The sequence below is a fragment of the Lontra canadensis genome, unplaced genomic scaffold (assembly GCF_010015895.1).
Source record: "Lontra canadensis isolate GAN:19392208 unplaced genomic scaffold, GSC_riverotter_1.0 scaffold113, whole genome shotgun sequence".
In the NCBI taxonomy this organism is placed as follows: Eukaryota; Metazoa; Chordata; class Mammalia; order Carnivora; family Mustelidae; genus Lontra; species Lontra canadensis.
Genome location: NW_022631107.1, coordinates 763,877 through 781,764, shown reverse-complemented (window position 1 = coordinate 781,764; position 17,888 = coordinate 763,877). Strand labels below are relative to the sequence as shown.

General features: G+C 41.3%; 1 protein-coding gene across 2 annotated transcripts in view; it reads right to left on the bottom strand.

Moving 5' to 3' along the window:
* SLC35D2 (solute carrier family 35 member D2) overlaps nt 1–17,659 on the bottom strand; it is a 53,294-nt gene extending 35,635 nt beyond the window's left edge. For both annotated transcript variants that reach the window (XM_032840442.1, XM_032840441.1), the window contains exons 1-5: nt 17,627–17,659; nt 17,412–17,580; nt 8,279–8,312; nt 5,946–6,032; nt 1,766–1,833 (exon numbers count right to left, since the gene is read on the bottom strand). In XM_032840442.1, coding sequence (XP_032696333.1) covers nt 1,766–1,833; nt 5,946–6,032; nt 8,279–8,312; nt 17,412–17,563 — 341 coding nt within the window. In that variant the 5' untranslated portion in view covers nt 17,564–17,580; nt 17,627–17,659. The remainder of the gene's footprint in view (nt 1–1,765; nt 1,834–5,945; nt 6,033–8,278; nt 8,313–17,411; nt 17,581–17,626) is intronic.
* Between the last annotated feature and the right edge of the window lie 229 nt (nt 17,660–17,888).

Here is a 17,888-nt window from a genome sequence, read left to right as displayed (position 1 = left end):
TACTTTATGCCAATCACACCTCAAAAAGCTATTTTTTAAAAAGTGGGGTGTGGCACCTGGGTGGCTTAGTTGTTAATCATCTGCCTTTGGCTCAGGTCACAATCCCAAGGTTCTGGGATTGAGTCCCGTGTTGGGCTCCCTGCTCAGCGGAAAGCCTGCTTCTCCCTCTCCCACTCCCTCTGCTTGTGTTCCCTCTCGCTGTGTGTGTATGTGTGTGTCTCTCTCTGTCAAATAAATAAATAAATAAATAATCTTTAAAAAAAAAAAGTGGGCTAAAATATTTTGTGGTCCCATGATACAGTAGGAAGGACCCAACATACCAATAGACTGATCTTGCCTGAAAAACTGAACCTGAAGATGATCAAACCAGTAGAACCAATCACCCATTTACGGAAAATATGAGGCACAGGGGAAGGCATTACATGATACCCTGCATAAACAATCTTTCTTCCTACTCAGTCTCATTTTCTGGTTCCTTCTCTTTTCCAGAAAGCCCCATGGCACCCAAGGCACGCCCCCTCTTCCCTCTTTCAGATGCACGTAGAAAGTGTTTAAGAACATGTGCGGTAAAGATATTTCTAACACTGCTACTTGCTTGGTACTCGAGAAGGGTGCCATATCGGTGAAGAGAAATTATACCCATTCTGCAATGCATGTAGAGCATTTTAGAACACTTGTAGTAAGGGTGTTTCTAAAATCACTTTTTAAAAAAGAAGAAGCCGCTCTCATCTAGGAAGCAGAGACCCCCAAAGCCCTTCAGCGTGAGGGGCAGCAGCAGGTGCACTCACTCAGAGGCCAACAAGATACATGGTAACATAGGGATAGCACCTACCACAAGACGCTTTAACACAAATTTGAGACAAATAAGGAAAACTGATTGTCCTGAGTGAAAGAAACAAATAAACAAACAAATAAACAAGGGAAAAAAACAACTAAAATGTATAACTACAACCAACATTTCACATTTTGTTTTCCATAATCACAACCTGTCCTTTCCAAACAAGAGGAAAGATGACAGGTCTGATTTCAGTTGTCTGTTTTATCTGACCTTCTCCTTCTGGTCTACTTTCTACCTGCCCCCTGTTGCTCTCACCGAACTAACAAGGTTTTCCTCAATATCTGTCATCCTTTGCACAAACTTCATTTTCTCGTTATTTACACCTGCATTCATATGTGTTAGTTAGGCTACACAGCTCACATCCAAGTTTTCCAGTGTAGAGAGTGGCTTGGTCTTTCTATACTTCCATTCCCATTTTTATAGTGACTTTTAATAAAAGTAGTTAATCAAAGGACCCTAAAACACATGAAAATGCAAATTTCAGAAGTATATAACACACTTAAAAATAACATCTGTCCCTTATTTTTCTCTGGACCAAACCTGACCTACTAAATCTGACAGGATGTTCCTGATTTTACAAAACCATGATAAAACCAGTTACACAGAACCATTCATATAAATGTACTGGATATTGGTTATACAACATAAATAAATCCACCTGGATAAGTCAGACATTCTCTGTCTTGATGCCCACAGATCTCACATTCTATGTTCAGACTTGAATAAAAAGGAAAAACATCAGCTATTTAAGTTTCCTAAAAATATAAGCAAATTAAACTCAAAACTCCACTTAGTTTTCTTAAATTAGTAAATATTATTGTCTTCTGTATGTAGCCCAGGCAGTATATTCAAAATCAAACTTGGTCTTAGTACCACTGGAAATAAATGAGTCAAAAACCTCCCATCAACCATTCTCCTGCACTCTACCTTAATTTACTTGTGCTTGATAATCCACTTATGTGGTTTCCAACGTAGAGGAGAGGCAGAGGAAACAGCTTCCATGAAAAAAAGGAAGAATATTTGATTAGAACTCCAATAACTATTTTCTTTCACATAATGGTGACACTTCCTGTCAGTAAGCAAATCATTCAAGTCTATTTCCCTGTAACAACTGTGAATTTCCCACAATCTAAAACACATCATGAGTTTCTCCATGTGACCAAAATAGTTAGGTGGGCAATGATATCTATAATCATGGTGGGGTGGAGTGAATCTGCATTGAAATGGAAACGTTGACCTTATCAACATTGGCAGACTATCTCCCTAAAGGGAGGCTCTGAACAAGCACCTCTCTTTTTTTTTTCTTTTTTTAAATTTTTTATTTCTTTTCAGTGTAATAGTATTTGTTGTTTTTGCACCACACCCAGTGCACCATGCAATCCTTGCCCTCCCTAATACCCGCCACCTGGTTCCCCCAACCTCCCACCCCCGCACCTCTTCAAAACCCTCAGGTTGTTTTTCAGAGTTCATAGTTTCTCATGGTTCACCTCCCCTTCCAATTTCCCTAAACTCCCTTCTCCTCTCCATCTCCCCTTGTCCTCCATGCTATTTGTTATGCTCCACAAATAAGTGAAACCATATGATCATTGACTCTCTCTGCTTGACTTATTTCACTCAGCATAATCTCTTCCAGTCCCGTCTATGTTGCTGCAAAAGTTGGGTACTCATCCTTTCTGTTGGAGGCATGGAGTATTATGCCTCCATCAGAAAGGATGAATACCCAATAAGCACCTCTCTTAAGTAGAGATCCCTGGCTGCATTGCTGAGTTGAGGAAGGGTATTTATAGTTCATGCCTCAGGTTCAGATGGCCCCTTGAGAAGGTGTACAAACTTGTTATCTATGCATTATGTACTTTTTTGGATGACAGCAAATATTCATATCTCACTGGAATGTCACAAGGCTGGTGACCCTTTCAAAAAGTTGTGTCTACCAGCCACATTACTGTGGAGTTACTTCATTTGTTTTCAATGCCTAGAATGATTACGTATCTACCAAGGTTAAACAATGTACCAGCAGTACTTGAATTAGGTTTCCTGAGCTCTGAGTTCCTGAACTGTTTTCTGATTGTCAAGAGAAATATTGTTCAAAACATACTGAACAAACACACAAAATGGAAGACCTAGTCTTCCACGAATGAAAAAAATATATATATATACCCTTTCATAAGGTCACACACTAACTGAGAACTTTTTGACTGATGTGATAATCCATAGTTATCCTGGTAAGTCCAGCATTTCTTCTTCCACTAAAAAGACATTAAGCAGTAACTCGGATAAGATATTCTTTGAAGGATTTTGAAACAGTAATTGTCATCTATCCCCAAAAGAATTATAAAATTTTATTATCAGGAGATTTGCTCAAGAAAGAAGACACAAAGAAGAGAGGACCTCAGATCCAGGACCTTCCCCTCTTCATTAACAGCATTCTGGTTGGCAGCCTACCCCTGGCTCAACAATAGCACTGCTCAGATATTACAACTTTAGAAGTTCTTAGGCATTGAAAAGAATCAGTTGCCCCCCTTTCCATATATAATTCAAAATAAAAACAATACTGACTTCCAGTTTTTAGAAACAGTGGGCTAGATTGTTTGTGTTAATCTCCCCACTGAAAACAATTAAAAATGCTACATAAAATAATTTAAAACCTTCATAAAAGTATGTGGGGACATAGTGAGTCCCCAGGCCAAAACTTAAGTGAGAACAGAAACACAGAGATAAACAATGGAAGCCAGAAGACAGCAGAATTGCATGCTCCAAGATCTATTAAGTTAGAAGGCAAGAGTATCTTTCAAAAGCAAAGGAAAACCATCATCTTTTACAAACAAGACCTAAGGGAATTTAAGCTGACCATTAGTACATTCTAAAGGAGGTACTTTAATCAGGAGGAAAGTGGAAAATGGGGGATGCAGAAAGGAAAGAATAACATAACATAGTAAGAAAAAAAAAAAAAGAAAAAGAAAAAGAAAAATCTCACTGACAACCAAGAAAATGCAAATAAAAGCCAAGAAGTCATTTACACCCACCAGATTAGCACAATTTAAAATGACTGACATATTGACACACAGTAATTAAAATAGCATAAAGTTAAAAAAAGGTAAAAAAATAAATAAAATAACTGACATATCAAGGATTGGCAAGAATGTGAGCAACAGGGACTTTCATGCACTTTCATCAGCAGTGTGAACTAGTACAACCACTTTGGAGAACACTTTGACATTAATTACTCAAGTTGCAGATGTGCATAGGATAGGAGTCAACCATTCCACTTCCTGATATGCCTCCAAGAGAAATTCATGCCACAAGTATCATTTTAGGCTAAATTGTCTTTAAAAATCATATTTTGAAGCCCTAACCCCATGTGACTATATTTGGAGATAAGGTTTTTAAGAGGTAATTAAGGTTATATCATAAGGATGGGTCCTAATCCAAGGTCCGAGGTCCTTCTAAGAAGAGGAGATACCAGGAGTGTGCACATACAAAGTAAAGTCCACATCAGTACACAGAAAGATGGCAGTGGTCTACACACCAAGGAAAGAACTTTCACCAGAAACCAACTCTGTTGACACCTTGATCTTGGACTTTTTTGCCACCAGAACTGTGAGAAAACTCGTTCCCGTTGTTTAAGTCCCTCAGTCTGTGGTATTCTGTTATGGGAGCCCTGGCTGACTAATACATGTGCATTGAGATCCAACCCTAAGGATGTTCAGAACAGTATTCTCTTCCCAGAACATTCAAGAATGGCAAAACTAACTCAGCAAAACTTAATTCAGGAATGCATATTAGAACAATTTCAACTAAAGCAAGATAAGTATTATCACAGAAGTCAGAATAGTGGGTAAGGAAAATTGTGATCCCATCTCATGACCTAGGTAATGAGCGCACAGCTAATTATTCATGCAACTACACATTCATGAATGATGCCTTTTTCCCTACATATAGATCATTTTTCACAATTTTAAAATGTTTAAAATTATAGTATATCATAAACTAAGTGTAAGCAAACCCAACGATATTCTGATTTTTCCAGTTATGATTGTGTTTATAGCTTTCATTACACTTCAATATTTTGTTTTTCTCTTTTTGTGAATGTCCCTGATTATGGATGCTCTACCCGTGTGCTTGGTCAGTCTAATGAATAACCTAGTGATTGATGCCAGTGTCTTTCCAGGCCTTAGAGACGTGGTAGTGAAGAAGCCATGTGAGGTCCTCACCCTCAAGGAACTGACAGGCTGATTTAACATCCCTAAATCCAAAAAATGCCATCATAATCCAGTTAATACCACCTATTGTATAGGATTGCTCTAAGAATTAAATGCCTGGCTTAAAACAACTGTTTATTGAACCAGCAACTGTTCAAGAAAGGTAGTTCTGTTCCATATTCTAGGAAGGAAAGGCAGGTTTTATGCTTTATCAATCCAAGTTAAAAATGAAAACTTAAACCAAGATCAGAAAAGTAGGGCCAAAGAGTCAAATCTGGCCCATCTTTTGTCTATGTAAATGAATTTTTATTAGCACATAATCACAGCAATTCATTTATATATCATGATACAGTGGCAGAGCTGAATAGTTCCAACAGAGACAGTCTTGCCCACAAAGCCTAAATATCTACTATCTGTTTTTTTTTAGCAAAAAAAAACTTACCAATTCCTGGTAGGGCTTTAACTTTTCAGAAGACATACGTATTTATTTAATGTCAGTTCTTAAGCACGTACTTCCACTATTATTACATTACGTTAATGAACAACTGAATGAGTAATACAATATCTCTATTAAGAAGTCTCTACCCAGGGTCGCCTGGCTGGCTTGGTCGTTAGGCGGCTGCCTTCAGCTCAGGTCATGATGCCAGTATCCTGGAATCGAGCCCCATCAGGCTCCTTGCTCAGCAGGAGGCCTCCTTCTCCCTCTCCCCCTCCCCCTCCTTGTGTTCCCTCTCTCGCTGTGTCTCTCTGTCAAATAAATAAAATCTTGAAGAAGAAGAAGTCGTCTCTACCCAGTGTAAGCAGGAAGCACACTGTGTGTGGAAATTAACGTGTATTCTTAGATCCATTTAAATTCTATAGCATTTTCACATGTTCCATCAAAGTTCTGTGTACTTTTCATCACATACCTTCACAGGAATTTTCTTGTCAAAATCAGGGAAATGAATTAGTTTATTTAGTTTGGATACATACAGTATCATTATGGTCACTGCCATCTAAAAAAAAAGAGGGGGAGGGAGAAACTTTAGCAAAATACCTGGAAAGACTGAGGTACAAAGACATCATCAGAAGAAAAAACATTCATCAAAAAGAAAATATTATTCAGAAAAATCCATTTTCTAGGTTCTAAATAATAACTATTTCCTAGAGTATTAAAAATTATTTTTTTGTCAGTATATAAATTCCATCAGAACTATAGGCAAAAAGTATAAAATCAAATAGCTCACACGTATACATATTGTCTCAAGGGGCTCAAGAAACAAAGACAGAGGGGAAAAAAGAAATGGTGTCCCCAAAACTGGCCAGAGTGACTACAGTCAGAGAGGCCACTCCTTGATTCTGGACCATATTTCCTGTGTAGAGCATATGGTCACCTTTCCACATAGAGACTGGGGCTCCCTTGAGGGGGCAAACTCTACATACAAACACACTTTCTGTGATGTCCAATATTCCTGTAACATAGAAGACAAATTAAGAGAAAAACAGTTTTAAAAGGGATTTATTTTTCTCTTCAATCTAGCCAGTCCTGCAAAAATGTCTCATTCAAACCCTATTAACCTGGAGTATAGCAAGTATATTAGAAATACTCCAGATTATCATTGTGAATACAAAATTTTAATTTAATAATAAAAAATTTTAATATCATCTTCCTATGCAAATTTTAGAACTTACTTAATTTTCTCCATATTATGATGCAAAAATTTAAGAACTCCTTCAACATGATTATCATCCTAAACCTTGAGCTTAATGAGTTTACAAATGTAATACTTATGATAGATTAATATAACATGAGCCCATCTTGAATTATAATTATAGTTTATATTTATAACTTACTTTGTAATTCTTACAGAAATATACTAACCCTTATTTAAAATATTCTGCAACTCAGACTTTTTAAATTGGGTCTGCTGCTCTTTTTCCACACAAATTGCATATCAGAAAGGCTTCACTTTGAGTAAGCCAGTGAGTTTATTTGCTTTTGGGATTACTAAGGGCACATTATCACATATTCACTGATCTTTTAAAGTACTTTTTTCTACCTATTTCACATTGAAACATTAAGACAATCTATTTTTGACCTTAAGGAAAATATTGATTTCTTATTACTTTTTCCCTAAAATGATGTTGTAAAGAGTGACTTATCAGCTAAACATTTAACCAGAATAATGTTTAATCATATAAATGACATCCTTTCCAAGACTCACAATTAAAAATTTAGTTAACAGATACAATTTTCCTAATTTTACATTTTTTTCCCTATAAATTAAAGCAAAACCAAGCAAACATACCAAAAATGTGCCTTTGGTGCCTGTTTCCACTTGTCTACTAGAAATCACCAGCATATGACCAAGAGAGTAAACAAGCTATGAATTAATATTAATGGGAAATTTCAGAAGGAGCCAAATGAGGTTAGTCTGAAAGCTTATCCAACCTCATCTTTATACTTGAGAATGAAAAAATCACAAACTGCAGGAAGCAAAATGCAAGCATGTTTAGCTAGGCCCATAGAGAGTTTTGTAAAAATTGGAACATGTTGCCAGCATTTACAAATTTGATGTGAACATTCAAAACCCCTGCCTCTTGAAACACCTCCAGGGTTTTGATAATAAGGGTGTAGTGAACCCAATCTCATCTCCCCAACCCTTTTCCTCTCAGCACAGTGGCTTAAACTGAGTACCAATAGCACACTTCAACTGGAGCAACTGTGTTCCTAGTCCTACCCCAGGCTTCAAACCCATTCATTTGTTGCCCACCAGGCCTTGGAAGCTTTCAGTCTTCTGGCCCCTAGTTTTAGGGTAATTAAATCCAATTAAGGAAGTTGAAACAAGTAGTTGTTTGTTTTCTGCAAATACAACATTTCCTAAATTATAGAAAGACATAAGATATGTCAATATTTCATGCTGTTTCAGGGCGCCTGGGTGGCTCAGTGGGTTAAAGCCTCTGCCTTTGTCTCGGGTCATGATCTCAGGGTCCTGGGATTGAGCCCCATGGGGCTTTCTGCTCAGCAGGGAGCCTGCTTCCCTCTCTCTCTCTGCCTGCCTCTCTGTCTACTTCTGATCTCTGTCAAATAAATAAATAAAATCTTTAAAAAAAATTCATGCTGTTTCACCAAAAGTACCATGATCCTCTGGCTCTCTGCCAGTTGAATAAATCTGTAAACCATGGTATTAAACAAAAGCACTAAAATTTCATCATGTATGATGACAACTAATTAAGCAGTTAATTTTTCTTTTTCACTTACCTGCCCAATTCCAAGAAAAATTGGTGATGGGAATCTGTTTAAAAACACAGAATAACAATTTTAACAACTGACAAAAGTTTGCAGACTGTCTATAATACATAATGTCAGGAGTTATTAAAAAATCTTAGACTGAAAAAAAAAAAAATCTTAGACTAACCATGATCCTGGGATCGTAGGATTGAGCAGGGAGCCTGCTTCTCTCTCTCCCTCTGCTCCTCCCCGCCTCCACTCATGTTCTCTCTCATTCTCAAATAAATAAAATATTTTTATTATAATAATAATAATAATAATATACCCGGGAACAAATCTAATAAAAGGCTAATTAAAGATTACAATTGATGAGAAGAAAAAACTTGTGATTCTTGCCTGTATGTTCATATATAGTCTTTTGAGCTTTTACAAGACATAAAAACAATATATAACCCTATAAAAACTGTTCATTCTCTGGAGCTCTTTCTTCCTTTTGAAGAGCATGTTTCTCAGGCAGCTATCCTAACTTGGACTCGAATAAAACTCTCTTTCTAACTTTTAGAGATTCTAAAAGTTTCGAGAACAGAGATGAGGACAGATACACACATATGTGACAAAGAAGATAGTGTAGAGCAGTGTGGGAAAGACGGTCTTTCAACAAATGGCACTGGTAATTTAGATACACAATCCTGCTTCACACCATTGTGTGTGTGTGTGTGTGTGTGTGTGTGTCTTTTTTCCTTAACAGTAAAACCAATACAATATGCAAGAAATGTGCTCAGAATGTGCAGTTATATGGAACGGTAAGTAGGGTTTCTCTGTACCTAACAGTGAGTACTCAGGTCCTTGGAACCTTATATTCTGTGGATTATTAATGTAATTACTATATTTTTATTAGAACTTCTTATGTGTAAATACTTTCTCAGTGAGCTTTATCCAGTATTTGAGCTTTCGAGCTTAGCTAATAGTATTGAGAAGGTCTGTATTTATGGTCACGATGGCAGGATTGTCACAATTTTCCTTGAGAGCTTCAGTAACCAGTGTGAAAAGAGGAGGAGAAAGATGGATCCTATGATGTGACCTCTTTGGTAGCAACTTCATTTGGATGAATGGATTTATTATTATTATTTTTTTTTTTTTTTGGTCTCTCAATGTTAGGGTTCTGGATATTATGTCCTTGCAGGGAATCTCCTAGCCTTTCACACCATTTTTAACAAGGCAGCACTACACTGTCTCCCAGCCATTCCTCAGGCTACTACAATAGAGGAATACCACCACACACACACATACACCCCCCAATCTGTATGTCACCAATTTCAGCCAGGGCAAGAAGACAGTAAAGAATAGACTTATCAAAAGAAATGGAATGAATGAACAGTACCACCAGGAGAATAAAACTAATTCCAAGTGCTGGATGCCATTTTTGCCATCCAGACCCCCTCTGGACTGAGCATTCATTCCCCCAGTTGCCCAAGAACATCCTCAGCTGAGGAAGGCTACCTTGTCAAATAGCAAACGCCCTCCCTGTGAGTCTCCTGCATTCCGATCTCTGGTCTGTACAAAAAGTGTAAAAGGCAGGGGTCCCTACCCCAATTCAGGATTGGTCTGTTGGGCCATCTCAGCTCCAGAGCCCCTGGGATCAGGCTTTGCTGTGCTTGCACTTCAGCCAAATCTGACTTCCCTCACTCTTCCTCAGGAGCGCATCCTAAGAGCTCTCCTCAGTATACTTCCTCCGCCTCTCAGAGTCTGCTTGCCAGAGAACACAACCTGTCACTGCAAATGAGATCCTAAGACAGCAACATAAATGGTGAAATGACAAGAAGAGGCTTACAGAAGACAGACAAAGAGGCCAGGTTAGGGGAAAATATAATACAGGGAAAGAAGGAATTCAAGAAAGAAAGAAAATGATTCAAAGATAAAAAGCAAATTTGTTGACATGAGGAAAATAAATAGACTGAATCATTAGATCTAAAAGCACACTGTTAAAGAATGTTCCACGGCAGCCTTCAGGTCAGGTCATGATCCCAGGGTCCTGGGATCAAGCCCCACATCAGGCTCCCTGCTCTGCTGGAAGCCTGCTTCTCCCTCTCCCACTCCCCCTGCTTGTATTCCCTCTCTCGCTGTCTCTCTGTCAAATAAATTAAAAAAAAAAAGAAATTAAAAATAAATAAATAAATAAATAAGACTGTTCAACCTAAGTGAAGCAGCAGCCATGAAATCCATTTAAAACAAAATAAACAAACAAACAAAAAAACCCTACCTGACAATGGAATCCACCAATTAGGAATGAAATCAAAACAATAAATTTAGGAATGGAGACATTGTGGTAAAAAGGCTGTTGCTGATTACTATCTCCATTTAAATATAGAACAGATTCAAACAGTTGTGGGATTATAATTACACAACAGTTTGCTTCATATAAAACAAGATGTGGAGGGGAGGAGGGGAGATAGGAAGAACCATGCAAGTATCTTCATCCTTCATAGCAGGGAAGTCTTAAACTGAAACGTGTTTACAAAATAAACATGGTGAGATCAACTTTTTTTTTAAAAGATTTTATTTATTTATTTGAGAGAGAGAGAGAAAGAGCAAGAGGCAGAGGGAGGGGCGGCGGGAGAGAGTCAAGCAGACTCCCCGTTGAGTGGGAAGCTGATGTGGGGCCTCAGCCCATCATGACTGGAGCTGAAGGCAGACACTGAACCAAGTGAGCCACCCAGATGTGCTGATGAGATCAACTTCTTAATGTTTTTCATGACCTCTTCATCTCAGAGGGATCTTTTAAGAAATACTAACACTTGTAGTGAAGAAATCTATATCTGAAATTCAGTTAAAACTAAATTTCATGGGGCGCCTGGGTGGCTCAGTGGGTTAAAGCTTCTGCCTTCAGCTCAGGTCATGATCCCAGGGGCCTAGGTTCGAGCCCTGCATTGGGCTCTCTGCTCAGCGGGGAGCCTGCTTCCCCCCCCCCACCTCTGCCTGCCTCTCTGCCTGCTTGTGATCTCTGTCAGATAAATAAATTTTAAAAATCTTTTAAAAAAACCCAAATTTCATGCATATGTGCAACTTGCAATCCCCACTTAAATAAGCCTTCAAAAGCAGCCAACATGACAAATAATGGCACAGCCCCGAAATGATACAATAAGAGTTCACAGGGTCAGCAATGCAGCACCCTTGCCAAAAAGGTTTAATCTGGATGTAATCAAGCTCTTAGATCTAAAGTTCAGTTGGGAAATAAGCTAAGCAAGCCTTCAAAGCATAAATCAGACAATCCATAATGTGGCACATTTTATAAAATACCTGGCCCAGGCTTTTCAAAAAGTCAGTATCATGGGAAGAAATGGGATGAGGAGCTTTTCTAGATTAAAATAAACTATAAAGACATAACTCAATGCATTTCATGAACCCTGCTTGGATCTTGATTTAAATGTTTGGGACATTTAAATGTCCCAAATATCTTGGGACAACTGGGATGATTATATATTTGGTATAAGATTACTTTAGGAAATCATTAAAATTTGTTAAAAGCAAAAATGATACTATGCAGGAGACTATCTCAGGAGAGACATGCTAAAATATATGCACCCCAAAAATTGGAGTGCAGAATCATGATTTTGCAACTTACTTTCAATGGCTGGGGGGAAGCGAATATAATAAAATGTTCATTACTGCATTTCAGTGATGTCTGCTTTCCACTTTTCTGTATGCTTGAAACTTTTCACCATGAAAAGTGCTGGGGAGGGCACCTAGGTGATACTTGAAAAAATAATTAAATTAAAGCCCTTCTTTCCAATGTCCATAATAGCCAAAATATGGAAAGAGCCCAGATGTCCACTGACAAATGAATGGATATATATATATATATATATATATATATATATATATATACATACATATACATATATATGATATATGCCTATATATCTATATCTAAGATATATATATTTTTTAAAAGTAATCTATACATCTTCATAGTATTTGGGTTTTTTTAATATTTTATTTATTTCTTTGACAGAGAGAGACAGCAAGAGAGGGAACACAAGCAGGGGGAAAGGGAGAGGGAGAAGCAGGCTTCCTGCCGAGCAGTGAGCCCCATGAGGGGCTGGATCCTAGGACCCTGGGATCATGGCCTGAGCGAAAGGCAGACGCTTAATGACCGAGCCACCTTAATATTAGTACATATTTCTTAGTATTTCTAAAATACTAAGTATTTAGTGGTATTTCTTAAAATTTCACCTTAATATTTTTCTTTTGTTTCAATTCTTTGTAATGATCATGCCAGAATGACTTTTCTTGGGGGGGGGGCGAGAAAAAGGAGAGCGAGAGGCACGTAGCTAGCTCAGTCAGTGGATGATGTGACTCTTGATCTCAGGTTCATGAGTTCAAGCCCCACACTGGCCACAGAGCTTACTTTCAGAAAAATTGTTTTTAGTAGATATTTGAGGATATTGATTCTAGGTAGGTGGGAATATAATTATTATTATCTTCTTTGTACATTTCTGTATTTAAATTTTTAAAGATTTTATTTATTTATTTGACAAAGAGAGACACAGCGAAAGAGGGAACACATGCAGGGGAGTGGGAGAGGGAGAAGCAGGCTGCCCGCGGAGCAGGGAGCCTGATGCAGGGCTTGATCCCGGGACTCTGGGATCATGATCTGAGCCGAAGGCAGTTGCTTAATGACTGAGCTACCCAGGCACCCCAATAACCTCCAATTTTTTAAATGAATTCTTATACTAGTGAATGTGAGGAAGTGAAGACCATGGGTACACAACTTCTCAAGAGTCAGACTCTGAAAGAAACAGAGAAATGAGGGTCCATGAGGGATCAGGTATGGGTTATTTTCTCTTGAGAAACCTGAACGTGTTTCCAAGGGCAGAACAGAGGAGGAGACAGAAGGAGCTGGAGGAGCAGACCTGCGGAAGAGGAGAGCTAGACCTTCCAAAGGGACAAAAGAGTCCCTACATCCTACCAGCAAGGGCAAGGTGGGGGCCTCTTTGATGGCCTCTACTTTCTCAACAGTAGCAGAGATGGGGAGTGGAGGGTGGGGTGTGTGGGAAGTTTTAGGACAAAGGAGAATGCGTGAAGGAGTCACTTCTGAGATGAGGAAAGCAAGCCCCCAGAAGAAACGACGGGATAGGAAGGAGAGCCGGTTGAGCTTCATGATCATCCTTTTAAAGTCAACCCAGTCAGCTCAGAAGTGGTTTTCCTCCCACAACAGTCTGCACTGCTCTATGCTAAAGGAGAGAGGCAGGCGGTAGGCTGTGCTGGACCAATGCCGCCCCAGTGGGCCTGAGGAAGGACTCGCAGGGTGGGATGTGCAGACACGAGCTGGAGGCGGGGTGGGGTGTGGACACCTGGCAGGTCACGCCAAGCACATGGCCCTGGGAGTGACTGCAGGAAGCGGGGCTGCACCGGCTGAGAGGGTTCGTCCGTGGATCCTGAAGTCTCCAAGGCTGACGACAGTCCAGAGGGAGAGGAAGACCAGGGCACTTTGTTACGTGAGTGACAGGAGCTCAAGAGCCACTGTAGAGGACCACAAGCAGTGGTCCCTCTACTTTTTGGAGAACATGGAGCCTGGCCATTGGGGAAGCATGAGGACCCAACCTCACCTCCTGGCCAGACCCAGGGTGAGACCAAGATCCAGCTGCTTTCAGGGGCCAAAAGGAGCTGCATCTTCAGGAGAGAGCAGGTTTTCATCAGAGTAAGAGAAAATTTCAAGTTGGTTTTGTTTTTAATATGAATTTCCTTGTTCCCACCGCTGGAGACTCAATTCAATAGCTTTTATAAAAACCTCTCCAAGTAATTCACACTCCCAGGCAGGTTTGGAAAGCACTGTGCTAAATAATCCCCAAAGTCCTGGGATGCATAAAGAAGAAGACATACAGCAAATGTTTGTCAAACTAAATACAACTAAGCTCTATATTTTTATTAAGCTCCATTATAAATTTGTGCATGTCATAGAGAACAGTATATTACAATGACAACCAAAAACCCTCATGAATCTGATTCCAAAGACCCACTGGTATAACCAACTGGCCACAGACTCTTAGATGACCTTGCTTCTCCCCTCTCACCTTAACAGGGTCTGAGAGTTCACATCCTTCAAAGACCTCTCTGTGCAATCAGATAAATCTAGCATTACAATGAACCAAAGAAGTCTAACAAAACAAAGAACAAAGACCACCCATCAGTCTTATACCCCAAACAGAAACAATCTGTTCAAAATGGAAAAGAAAAAACATCCCTTGAGCTACATTCTCATGACCCTGTGGATTAGGTAATTATTGAAATGTCCTTCCTTCTATTCCACAACGCAACATTCTATCTTCAAACAGCTAATGTTTGGATCAGATTTCTATGGTTTATTGTTGTAACAAAATTAACCCAACCCTCTTCCCCTCAAAAATGTGCTCCTAAAGCATTTTGAGATGAGAGAACAAACGATGTTATTGGAACAGGGTTCTCCGATTTTATATTACATTACAGAAATGTGAAATATTTACTTCTAAAGATTGAAAGAGTTTCGCCTTGCGGAGACAAAAACTCCATTTCCTCCTTCAATCATGGAACTCAAAATTTTAAAGATGGAAAGACTAGAGCATGAGATGTCTCATATAATAATAATTCTTTCCAGTTGGATACTGCCCTTCATCTTCAAAGCACTTAACCAGTGTTTACTGATCCCTGCTTCCAACAAGACACGTGTTTTTGGAGGCAGTGAACCGCCATGGCCAGAGAGCACACAGCTCATTCAAGGGCAGAAAATCAAGACTGACCTTCAAACTTCATCCAACATAATTGTCAACCATTCCCAAACAACCCTCTTAATACTATCCTCTTGTTTTTCTTATCATAGATGTCTTAAGTTTTCTTTTTCTTCACTTAGCTTGCCTTGTATGTGTTAAATGATACAGGTTTAGTTATATGTTCATTCTAATTTTTTTGAGGCAGCATTTGGGTTTTCCATGGACACCAGCAAGCATACTTGCAACACAGTGGTCGAGACCTAGTAGGTCTGTAGGATCACCAAAAAAAGATCCCAAATCTCTCTCTTCCTCCATATCTGCTGCTACCCCTCACCCCACTCCCAAGCCATCTCTTAGAATTATCTAGAAAATGGCAATTGCTTCCTAGCTCCTCTCCCTGATTCCAATGCCATCAGTTCTCCAACCACCCACCAGCCAAAGAAATCTTTTTAATCCCACAAATCATGCCATATCACTCCTCATGCTAAAACCTTCTAAGAGACTCCCAAATGCATTTAGACTAAAATTAAAACTATTTATCCTAGTTTCCTTGCTTCCTCCCTGGTCCCCCAATATCTCCTCTCAACACAGCAGCCAGAGGGATTTAGTTCATGTTACTCCTCCAATCAGCACCTTCTAGTGGTTCGCACGGCTGCTTCATAAGCCCTATACGATATAGCAATCCATTACCTTGGGACCTCACCTAGTACCATCCCCACCCAAACACCTTTCTCTTTCATGTTTGCAATGTTCTTCTCCCATTTCCCTCACCTCACTCAACTCTTGGCTGGCATGTCACCTCCTCAGCAAAGCTTCACTGATCACATGAGACAGCAAACTCTTTCCCATGCCCACACTCCCTAACTCCCTTTCCTGCCTTACGTTTTTCTCCTGACCACACAACTGCATCTGAGGTAACATAAATTCTACCAGTTTATTTACTGATTCACTAGAAAGCTCCATGTAAACTCTAGGAGGATGGATATTTGCTCCATCACATTTGGGATTTTGATCTGCTTTATTCACTCCTATATCCCAGGTGCCTAGAACAGTGCCTGACCCAAACAGGTGCTTAATAATTATTATTGAATGAAGGAAGGATCTGATCCTGCCTTCCCTGCCTCCCTCCCCCCTCATTTCTCTCTCACCTTCTTCCATGTGCTCACTCATTTCCTCCAGCAAACCAAACTCATGCCCCCTTCTTCACATTCCCTTCAGCTTCGAAGGCTCTCGTGCCAACCATTCCACCCCAGGAATTCTCATACCACACCTGAAATCACCCTGATTATTCATGAAGCCACTTCTTTCCAGTCTCTACCACTAGTATAGAGTCTCTGGTGGGGGTTGGGAGGAGTGGGGGGATGGGGGTGGGGGGTAGGGGGGTGAGAGGTGGGGGTGGTGTTTCTGTGCTGATCACAGCTGCTTCCGTGGTGCCTGCAATGGGCTTGGCACATAGTAGGTGCTCAGGAGCCAACTGTTGGAGGTGTAACCAGCCAAGCTCCTGTGGGTCTCAGCTGTCTCAAGTATAAAAGAAAAAGGCTGAAGATATTCTCTGAGGTCTCTTTTAAGCTCTTTATGAAACTATGATTTCACGGTTTTGCAGCACAGTATGGTTTACAAAGGCCCTCTCACTTATGGCAGCTCCTGCAAAGCTCTGGGAGGTAATTAACAGGCTTGTAATTATCCAGCTTTGGCTTCTAAGAAAACTGCTCACTATGAGTGTAGCCCAAGAGGCACAGCTATTAGATGGTTTAGCTGGATCTAAATCCACTGTGCTTTCAGTGCTGCTGTAAGGATAGCAGAATTAAACAGGAATTTCTAGTCCTTATTAATAGGCTCAAGGAACCAACCACAAATCTGGCTTAGGACACACTAATCCAAAAAAGTAAATCTTGTGAACTTCTCATTGTTTTCCCCCAATGCACGGGTAATTTGAGAATGAAAGACCAAACAAGGCACGTCCCGGCTCAGGACTCGTCTGATGGTGGAACATCTAGATCTGCGTAGAGAACTATTCTCCGTTAAGGTTCGCATTCAGATCACTTGTCCCAGCTCGCTGGTACCTTGGAAAGCTTTGGGGTGTAGCTCTCTTTGGGGTGTAGCTCTGCAAGCACAGCTATGCAGTGTCTACAGCAGCGGTAAGCAGTGGAGACGGGGGCAAATGACTGTTGGGTTGGGGTCTGGATTTTAGAAACCTGCGAAGGTCCCAGCTGACGCCGTTGGCACTGGGGCCAGTAGGGAGACTCCGCGCTCTCCGTCCCAGCCAGCCCGCGGACCCGGGCGCGGCCGAAGTGCTCGGAGGGCAGGGGCAGCCCCGCCGCGCCCTCGCCCCGGGACCTCGCACGGCACCGGGAGCCGGAAGGTCTCGGGACCGGGCGCCCCGCGGCCCCCGCCCGGCCCCCTGAGGTCCTCCTCACCGGTAGGTGGTCAGCAGTGCCTTGTTGACCAGCACGATGAGGAAGGAGCAAGTCCCGTAGAAAAGCGCCGACAGCAGCTTGGCGAGCCGGGAGGGCAGCCGCGCGGAGGCGGGGTCGAGGTCCGCGCCCTCGGCCTGGCGGCCGGCCGTCATGTCCCACGGCCGCCCGCCCGCCGCCCACAGCCCGGAGCCCACAGCCCGGAGCCCACAGCCCGGAGCCCGCAGCCCGCAGCCCTCCGCCGCCCTTCGCGCCGCTCCGGCCCGCCCCGCCCCAGTTCCGTCCCCGCCTGCGGCCGGCCCGCCAGAGGGCGCGGCCGAAACAGGAAGGGCCGCTGCCGCCCCGAGTGCGCGCCTCCGGAGAGCGCCCCGCGGCTGCGGCGCGGACCTCCTTGCCACCGACGGACGGCAGGAATGGGCCTGGGAGAGTTGAGCCGCCCTTCCCCGTCCCCAGCTGCCCTCCTGGGAAGCAAGGCTTCCG